The following is a 10,721-nucleotide window of genomic DNA, read 5'->3' as shown; positions in this document are numbered from 1 at the left end:
TATATCATAGTTTCTTTCTTATCCATAACACGACTATACTTCTTCTAAGTTGTGGTCGTATAACTTTGGGTACATAACTTCAGTCTTCAAGATGTTACATGTACATAACTTCAGTCTTCAAGAATGTTTCTAAAAGATTTTTCTAAATTATATAGAGTGCATACTGATTACTTTTATTACTACACGCGAACAATAAAAAGAATATTTTACTCTAAACAGATGTTAAACCGAATCCTTTTTTCAGTAACAAATTAACTGTACCAATGCATTTTATTTTATTTTCCTGTCTTTTTTCCATCGAACGGATATTGTATTACTCAAAGAACTTGAGGTGGTATGGGTAACCAGACTGGAATAGAACAACCAATGTAACAAAGCTTCATATGAAATAATCTAGCAGACTTAGCTAACGAATCAAATATTCCATTTTGTGCTCTTGGGATGTGAGAGATTTTGAATTCCAAAAAACATAGCTCGAGCATCTTTATTGTTTCCAATTCAGTCACAAAACTTGGCAAAGCTTGAAGCTCCCTTATCATTGCTATTAGATCCTTGCAATATGTTCCAAAGCTCTGACACGAAGAATGTAGAAGCATGCTCTCCATTGCCCACTTCAGTGCCTCCACTTCCGAATGTAGGACAGACTCACGCCTACTGAAGTTACGCATTCCCATAAGTTGTATTTGTCTCAAGCTATCCTTCCAAACCCATCCGCAGCCACTAAATTGTGCTATGGAAATCCATGGTACATCTACTGTACATATATTATCCAAGGATATGGCTTGGGCTTCATCATTGGGAACCTCTTGTGGGGTGTCCGGTATCCAAGCATATTTTATTCTCCTGTCTAGGCGGCTGTTTTAGTGATTATTATATGGAAATTAATTTCGTATGAAAACATTGGCCGATTAACTTTGTTTCTTATAGTACAAGTCAAGTAACCTAAGAGATGACTCACCGATTTCCCCGCCACATTCAGGTCCCTCTAATTAAGGGTTTTCATTTTAAAATATAAATTGATATGCTACACTAAATGATTACCCTCTAATTAAGATTAGCTTTGTTTCTTATAGTATCAGAATGTTTTTAATCTCCCAAAAACTATTTTCTTTGCCACAAGTTCTATATATATACAGCTATTTTAGAGATAGTGATATAGGATCCACCATGAACAAATTATTAAATTTCCAGCTCATTAATAGGTTTCTCCATCAGGAATATACACAGACCTCACAGATAGGCCATTCTATTCTGTCATATCCATATATTAGTATGATTGCTATTCATTAGATATGATATTAATATCAGTTATTTATAAAGCCAATAATAAATCACCTAAAAATAAAGTTAATAGAGCTGTCCCATTCATTTTTTATTTATTCAATATTTTTTTACTCCCTGGATATACAAATGATTGATGACTTGATATTTTAGGTTTTTTCATTGTATAAAAAAGAGTGATGTTCTAATTTTAATTAATACATTTTATTTTAAAACTAAAACATAATTAAAATCTAAAAATATATATGAATTGTAAATTTTATTGGAAAGCAAATAAAACTAATATATCAAAGTATGTATTTAACTTTTATTAATATAGGTGTAAATCCTAAACATCAATCTTATAAGTCAAGAGGGAATACTTCTTCTTATTTGTGGTTTATTTTTTACCCAAAAATAAGTTTAAACTTTTTTTTTTCCATCTATTTTTATTATTAATTATAAAAGGCCAAACCTAAACAAAAAAGGTCCAAACAAAACACCTATGGACCCAAAGTCACAAACCTAAAACCCAAAGATAGGGTACCAATCCCAAAGCCCAAAAACCCACACAAGCCCAAAACAAACACGGTAAGACACGCCATTATCCTCACGCGACGCGTTTAATGCGTAAGTGGACACGTGTTGATCCCTCAGACAACGAGGAACACGTGTCGAACGGCCCTCACGTCTTCACCGCCAAGAGATTCTCCGCCGGAAAAAACTGGAGTTTTTCACCGGAGAGATTCCGAGAACAACTCGACAACGAAACCTCTTCACCGCCACATACGAACCGGAAACAAGCTCTTCCACCATGAACAGCCATCGCCACATCTCGAGTCTCTTAGAAACACTTACGGATCTACAAAAACTTTTAAGCAAAAAAAGAAGAAGTTTGAACTGTCCTTTAAAAAGTTTAAACTGTATTTTAAAGGATGCCTTGTTATACCTTTATAGAGTTCAGATGGGTTCATTTCTAAGGTGTTACAATAAATATGATCGACCAGAGAGAAATGGTGGTGCCGTCTTTAGGTGTGTCAGTGTGTGTATGTATACACAGCTTCCTAATAATTACGAGAAACATAGGAAACATAACGACAAAACTGAGTTTTGTCGCCACCTCAATTATTGCGGGAGTGTCCGAGATAAATCCAAGATTTTTCCGAAACATCAGCAAATGAGTTTAATTCGAAGTTAACTGTGTCTATGAATGGTGTAGTGGGAGAAAGGCACTTCACCCGCAAGTACAGTTCTCTTACTTTAAAATTATCATTAGCGTTTTTTTCTTTTATAAAGTACATAGCATAAGATTTGCATGCAAATCAATATTTTTTGTCTTTTTATGAGAAAATCACCATATATTTAAAGCAGTTCATATGTTTTTATATTTTCTTAACCAATCAATAATTTTTTCATAAATAATTAAATTTCAAAATATATCTAAACTTCTTCTATAAATATTATATTTTCATTTTAGTTATTCACAATTTTAATAATACAAAAACTATTGTTATCTATTTAGCTTTTTCATCATATAATTTTTATATATATTTTAAGTTATTATATTTATATAATATATGTGTTTTTAGTTATAATATGTATTATATAAATATATAGTATTGTAGTTTATATATGTATACTAATAAAAAAGATATGTATTTTGTTAATTGTTAAAGTTTTAATATATTATGTGTTTTGATTTTTATTAAAAATTTAATTATTAAAATATAGAATTTGTTTTATTTAAACTGATTTTACCATTTAAAACTGTAATAAACTATTTGATTTGCATGATCTGCACTTATCCCGCTTGATCTGCTTGATCTGTCCCGCTTGAACAGCTTTTACCATTGGAAGCATGTGTATTCTGTTTCATGTTCATTATTAATGGACCCCTTACTTCCATCTGGCCATCAATTGTTTCCATCTTCAGAAGTTATATACTTAAATTTATATAGATATCCGTTATTATGCTTTAAAATCATATTTTCTAGTGTAGACCTAATTATGTATACTATTTAGGTCTACATAAATACGACATTTAAAAGTATATAAACTTTTTTAATCTACGAAGTTTCGACTCAAAAAATATCTCTAGATCCAAGATCAATTCCTGGTTATACGTTGTGCAACGACGAGATCATCCCTCTCCCTCACACTAAAATTTGTGAAAGGTGAAGCTATGTATCTAATCAACATAAGCAAGTATGCATGGCAGTAGCATCGGTCCAGTCTTTTTTTTTGTGCAACCATCGGTCCAGTCTAGAAATGTTTTTCTTTAAGTGTAGCAATGTGTGCAGGTTGGTTGACTAATACACTCTTCCAAAATTCCAATATGAATAAAAGATCTACTAGGGATTACGAATTACTTGGAGCAGTTGGCCACAAATTATTGTTTCATTTTATTTTGTTAAATTTATGTCTTGAATTGTAGCCAAATTTCTTAATCAGTAGCAAATTCTTATAACTTTCGGTATGAGAACTGAAAGTCTTTCGCGAAATAGAGAGGGTAAAAGCAGACTAAAACACCAACAAACCATGACAATATATATTAGTGAATCCTGAAAAAACTATTATACGGATTTTTTGGTTTCATATCAGAATCTGAGCCAGCTATTTGGACAGTGGCTATCAGGATGAGTATTATACGAACTATTATGTTGATATATGTAATATAGTCAGGCATATTATTTATAGTTGACCTAGTAATTTTTGTTGATTGATATTTGGTACGTATTCATACTTACATACATATTGGAAGCATATTATCTCTCTAACATTTTAAATTAATCGGCCTCTCGTCACGTATATATGCCACATTAGCCTTTTAGGTGTAGATTAATTGCGCATAAAATGTCAACTAATTAATCAAAATAATCAGTGTATATAGTCTAATCTACCAATGTAAAAACAATTTCAGTATTGAATCAACCATCCACGGAGTTGAAAAGAAAACCATACAAAAATAAGAGTAATAATCAAGCGTATTATAAACTAATGTAAGATTCTCTTTAAATTAAATTCCATAACTAATTTTTTCTTTTAGAAAGAGTTATATATGTATACTCTTGCATGGCAGTTTACAACCTTAATTACATCACGCTTTACCAACCCCATTTCGTTTGAATTTGATATCAAATCAGGAGGAAACAAATGTTTGACAAAAATTAGGTCCGTATGGTTAGAGGATTATAATGACCACCTAAAGCATAATATTTTCCCCCAAATCTCTGGCCAAGAATGTTTTCATTTACAATAAACGTATACCCCATCTGTCAATGAATCAGTGTTCATAATCAGTGTCGTTGAAGAGTTTGCACATTAATTAGAAAAATTAATTTTCTGTCTTACCGCTAAATTCATATTAATCTTGAAATATGGTATCACAGATTAAAAATCAAGACTAGTCTATTATATATTTATATATAGCAGTCTTATCGAAGATGTAGAAAGCCTCTATATATGTAGTTTTACTTAGGGTATATTAGTAAAAGAATCTTTAAATGAAACTCTGGTTATTTTTTTTATCAACTTACAGACATGGTGCAATCAAATGAAAGTACAAAGTGATTTTTATTTTTTTATTTTGGGGGGGGGGGGGGGGGGGGTCAACGAACAGCCTAATCTAACAATAACTATATACACATAAGATTTTACCGAATAATTGTATCAAAGTAAATATTTACTAAATGAAGACGGTTATTAGAACAGGAAATAAGGGAAAAGTTTGGCTTGTTTCTCTAAATAGATAACAGTCAAACCAAAAGAAAATATTGGCTAATAGTGTCCCATGACCTACATCACAAGATATCTTGTAACTTTGGTTTTTCTTGAAACTTCGCCATAACTAACTGCACGTATTACACAAGCATGGACCCAATAATCTTACAATATTGTAAGAAACTCTAAGTTGTCATCTTTCATCCTTAGCTACATGCATGTTATATATTATTCTATTTCCATATATCATATATGCTAATTCACCCTATCTATAAATATATACATAATTAAACCTATATATGTATAGGCACCCCCTCCCTTTCCCTCTCCCCCTTCCTCCTCTATTAAGCTTTTCTTTGAACATCTGCTTACTTTTGGTGTTATTCTTCTAGTTAGTTTGTTTTTGCATTTAAAGATACATATTAGGCTACTTATTTATTCACATAATGGGTTTGAAAGATATTGGGTCCAAATTACCACCGGGGTTTCGGTTTCATCCAAGCGATGAAGAGTTAGTTTGTCATTATCTTTACAACAAGATTAGGGCCAAATCAGACCACGGTGATGTTGAGGACGATGACGTTGATGAAGCCTTGAAGGGTGCTACTGATCTTGTGGAGATTGACTTGCATATTTGTGAGCCATGGCAGCTTCCTGGTAATATACTGATTTAATATTCCTGAATTTAACTATATTAATTATGTACTTGTGATTGCTAATTATATGTGTTATGAGTTTATTTGTTTATATATCATATGCATGTATACATATGCTCTTTTTACTCCTGGCTTTGTGAAGATTCTTGAAGCTTTTCACTACAGAAAAAAAAAAGATTCTTGAAATTAATTAACTGAATATAAAGGAGAAAACAGATTCTTAAAATCAGATTTTATTCTTGGCATCATTTGTCTTATAAAATTCATGATGTTTACTTTAGTTTATTAGTCAGATCCTATTGTACATGTTTAATAAACACACAAAAACGGATGATATGTTCTCATAAATTCCGGATTTGTAGATTGATCAATTAATAATGGTCATAAACTCATAATAGTTTACCAAAGATATAATAATAATAATGGTCATAATAGCATTAATAATAATTTAAACATAATCCGGCGTGTTATAATTAGTTGACACACATGGTAGTTTTTTCCTTTAAAATTTTCGTAGATTAATTAGAAAATTAAAAAAAAATCTGGAGGCTCAGCGAGGTACACAAAACCACAGCTGTCGTTATAAAGCACTCGTAAATCAGATTATAGTTTTGAATAAATAATTTATATAAATGGTGTGTGCGCGTTTGTATGCTTATGGTGATTTTCTTTTGTTTGTGGGTTCTCTTTTGATACCTTGAGAAATTAAAAAAAAAAAAGCTTTTTCAAAAGGGGACCGAGAATTCTTTTGTCATCTTTTTTTTTCTTCTTAACTTGTAAAATTTTGGCTTTCTTCGTAGTTTTGACTTTTGAGGGACTTTGTTAAAAGAAGATAACTTGTAGAATATAAAATTCACAGTTAGTTAATTTGTAGCATTAAAGAACTTTAATTAATATGCAATATATGAATAAACAAAATTTAGGCTTTGTGTGTAGACCTTTTTGCCCCATATCACAAGCAACCTTGGAGACTCAAGAAACCTTTATTACTTTCATGACCAGCACGATCTTGATGTAATTAGTCGAATATATGCTATATAGATTATAATTAAATAACTAATATATACTGTTTAGGATATGGTTGTTGATTAATTTTCTTCTTAATTAAGGAAAAATAAAGGAATCTTTTGAAGTAGTCACGCATCTTCTTGATCATCTTCTATGAGGATTAAATTAATGCGAAACTGATAGGAGGAATGTTTGAGAGATCAATAATTTCCTTCGTTGAAGTCAAAATCATAATTATATTTTCCAAAACTGAATTCAATGTCTCACATCCTCCGTCTTGTCCACATCACAAGTCTTATTTATATCATCACACAAACCTTTGACACATCACTGTTTATAAACCGAGACACTGTAACTCCAATTTTCAAACAAATAATTCACCATGATCCAATGATTAAAAAGTATTCACTATCGAGAGACCAAAGTTTGAATATTTTCTCTATGTTTTTAATAATTGTCTGTTATTTTGGAAGTATTTACAACATATCATTACTTTTATATGTTGTAGATATGATTCCATTCACAATTTCATAATACAAAAAAGAATCAAAATGCTAAATATTTTTTTTTTTTAAAGTTTCTTATTAATTGAAATATCTTTCAGCTTTTCTCAATTTAGAAATGATATAAAAAGATTCATTTAAGCATTTTATTAATAAAATAAAAGAAACAACATAAACTTTAACATATAGTGAATTACCTGACAGTCTTTTGTGTCGACATAGTATATAATATATACTCAGACTACGATTTTATTTTCTTACAAATTAAAGTTGTCGATTTTTATACTGTGATATTATTTCAACAGCCCCTTTGTAAGTATTCACTACTCTTTCCGTTTTTTAATATAAGTCGTGTTAGAGAAATTTGTATGTTCCAAATTATATGACGTTTTCGGTTTTTTATGTAAAATTTATTAACATTTAATGTTATATGACCAATGATAATATATCTTCTATTTTATTATTGGTTGATTTGTGGTTAAATAAATAATTAATGATGTTTTTATTTATAAAATATAAAAAATTAATGATTTATTAATCTATGTGCATAATTCTAAAACTACTTATATTAAAAACGGAGGGAGTAATGATTAATAAAATCTTGTATGTTGTGCAATTTAAGATGTGGCAAAGCTGAATGCAAAAGAATGGTACTTCTTCAGTTTTCGCGATAGAAAATATGCAACTGGATATCGTACAAACAGAGCGACGGTAAGTGGATATTGGAAAGCAACAGGGAAAGATAGGACGGTGATGGATCCACGAACAAGCCAATCGGTAGGGATGAGAAAAACACTGGTCTTCTACAGAAATAGAGCACCAAATGGGATCAAAACTACATGGATCATGCACGAGTTCCGTCTTGAATGTCCAAACATGCCACCTAAGGTACTGGATTATTCCCAACAATAATATTTCTTCTCTCTTTCATACTACTAACCATTATTAGTAATGATCATTTCACAATAATTACGTCTTATTAAGCATAACTGTAACGTAACTAAACTCACGACATGTGTCTATTCGTGGATGTCCCATGCATAGATATAGATACCAAATTAATTGTACCAGCGTATTGGTTTTCATGCCAAAACTAATTTGAAAAAGGAGATAGTACTTTTTATTTTTTATTTGAGTGGAAAATATGATATTTTAACCCCCTAAAAATATGATTTGATCCTTTAATTTTTTTTATATAAATCACAAAGTTGTCAAAAATGATGATAATCCACAATATATTTTATGTACCATAAATTAAAGCATTAGTCTAGATAATCTATGAGATCCGGTCATATGATATATACAACATGTGGTCATAAATAAAATAAGTGAGTCAGCTTATTAATTATATTATATATTATATATGTAATTTCTTCCCTTTTTGAAACATTAATTTCTTCTCATTTACTATGTGCAATTTTACACACTCCATTTAAGATGATGGCTTTTTGGTTTATTATTCATCTAGGAGGTTTTTATCCGTTTGATGTTGTTGGATGCTAACTAACACCATCTCTTAAAATAATTTAATCTCTTTCAAAGTTAAAATTAATTATCAGAAATAAATAATTTGATATCTTTACAAAAATAATTTAATTCAGATCTATTCTAGATATTTTTTTTGATAACTTTATTCTAGATATTTGTTTCGGTCTCTTCTCAATTTCAATATGAGATTATGTATTTGTAGATATTTCTCGTTGTTTAATTTATCTAGGCGTCTTGTATGTATGCGTGGGTTTTGCATGGCATGGTACGCATGATAAGATGGTAGTATGTAGAAAGAGCGACGAACTTGTGCAGATAAAACAAAAAAATTGAAGAAAGAGACAAAAGTCGCTTTAATGCGTGTTTGGTTATTTGCATGCACGAGACTGCGCGTAACGTAAACAACTAAACATCCCATGCATTTGTTACTAAACAATGAAAAAAATTGATTCTAAACAATGTCCTCTCGTTTTCTGTGGTTTGTGGACACAGGAAGACTGGGTCTTGTGCAGAGTGTTCAACAAAGGCAGAGACTTGCCATTACAAGACAGTGACTATAACAATGATCATCAGACGCAAAGGTTTGAGGTCAATGACGCTCCGGATCTTAATTACGCTCCTAATTACAACAATCAATTGCAACCCTTACTATCATCCCCTCCTTCCACCACCATCGACCCTCCACATCATCATGATCAATGGGAGCAGCTAATGAAGCAGTCTTCAAGGATCATAGACCATCCCTATCATCACCATTGTCAACATCAATCCATAGCATGTGGTTGGGAGCATATGATGATTGGGTCAATGTCGTCATCGTCGAGCCATGGTCCTGATCACGAGTCCTTACTTAATTTGCTTTATGCCGACAAAAACAACAGTGTCAACATCGCTGCTGATCATCATGATAAGAACTATGAGAAGATATTGTTGTCATCAGACATCGCGAGTTTAGATCATGACAAGACATGTATGGGTTCATCATTCGATGTTGGTATGGTCTCTGATCTTCACATGGAATGTGCTGGCTTGAGTTTTGAGACGGAGAACCTCCTCACTTTCAGTTAAAAACATATAACACAAAGGCTTTTACATATATTCGCCGATTTGTTGATTCGTGAAATATACATATATAGTTCCTGTAGATTTACAAAATATTATACATGTAAGTTGTGTGGCTTTGGGTATAGTGTTTGTGATTCTAGGTTTTTAGGAGGTTATTATCATTAGTGTTTTTAGTTTTTTTTGGGTAATACATGTCATTTCATTTATACTTATAAATATTATTGTCATTATAAGTTTCTTGTTGTAAATAATTAATCAAAGATATTCATCATCTACCATTAGGCATCTTTCATTAAGAGCTCGTGCGTGTCATTTGTCTATATTTGTAATGTTAACAAAGTATCGGCTATCGTGTATTCCAGTAATCCAGATCATGTGTAAATATTTTAACTTGAGAATTAATACAAAAACCAGTATGTTGGTTGTTACTATCTCAATCTTTAGCGGTTTATATCTATATTTTTTTGGAGCTTTTTATGTCAACTACTAGTGATTTCTTTTAGTTTATTTAGCTTTTTTTTAAAGCTGGTTGTTTGAACTTGTTTTCTTATGGTTCGAAACTAAACGGTGTTAACAAAAATATAACAAAGCTAGTGAGGAATAAACTATATGCAAAAATGTCAAATTGGAAAGGCCCAAAAAGTTGATAATTGGGCCTTAAATAACCTTTAGTTTAAATTTAACAATTTCAAATATGTCATGGATTGTTCTTTCTATGATAAGATATTTATGGGTTGTTTTTGTAAAGTTTGTTCTTAGCGAGTTTGAAGCTGTCAAAAATCTCTTTAAAGCACATAAGAACTTTCTTCGTGAGGGAATTAAATCCAAAGATACTCCAAACAGTCATCTGATGTTTGGCGTATTGAACTTTTCTTTTATCACTCACTAGAGGAACCCATAAAACCTGATGGAACTTTTTTTTGGGCCCAACAACAAACTTTCATTACCCAATTTAAACTATACTTTTCTATGCATGTTGTGTTGCATCCACAAAAATGATTGAATATGTGTAAGAAATCAT

At 31.0% G+C, this 10,721-nt stretch overlaps 1 protein-coding gene across 1 annotated transcript; it reads left to right on the top strand.

The window, feature by feature from the left end:
* The first annotated feature begins 5,122 nt into the window (after positions 1 to 5,122).
* Positions 5,123 to 9,978, top strand: LOC106409575 (protein CUP-SHAPED COTYLEDON 3). The gene is made up of 3 exons (XM_013850185.3): positions 5,123 to 5,637; positions 7,770 to 8,035; positions 9,128 to 9,978. The coding sequence occupies exons 1-3, from the start codon at positions 5,427 to 5,429 to the stop codon at positions 9,701 to 9,703; spliced, it is 1,053 nt and encodes a 350-aa protein (XP_013705639.1). The 5' UTR covers positions 5,123 to 5,426; the 3' UTR covers positions 9,704 to 9,978.
* The last annotated feature ends 743 nt before the right edge of the window (positions 9,979 to 10,721 follow it).

This window comes from Brassica napus, chromosome C7 (assembly GCF_020379485.1).
Source record: "Brassica napus cultivar Da-Ae chromosome C7, Da-Ae, whole genome shotgun sequence".
In the NCBI taxonomy this organism is placed as follows: domain Eukaryota; kingdom Viridiplantae; phylum Streptophyta; class Magnoliopsida; order Brassicales; family Brassicaceae; genus Brassica; species Brassica napus.
The sequence above is the reverse complement of the archived record's forward strand: the minus strand, read 5'-3'. Positions and strand labels throughout refer to the sequence as shown.

Bases quoted from the DNA above. Each gene is read 5' to 3' on its own strand.
- LOC106409575 (XM_013850185.3), top strand. From the start codon at position 5,427: ATGGGTTTGAAAGATATTGGGTCCAAATTACCACCGGGGTTTCGGTTT. The intron at 5,638-7,769 runs GTAATATACTGA...GTGCAATTTAAG, and splicing joins TGAGCCATGGCAGCTTCCTG to ATGTGGCAAAGCTGAATGCA. The intron at 8,036-9,127 runs GTACTGGATTAT...TTGTGGACACAG, and splicing joins GTCCAAACATGCCACCTAAG to GAAGACTGGGTCTTGTGCAG.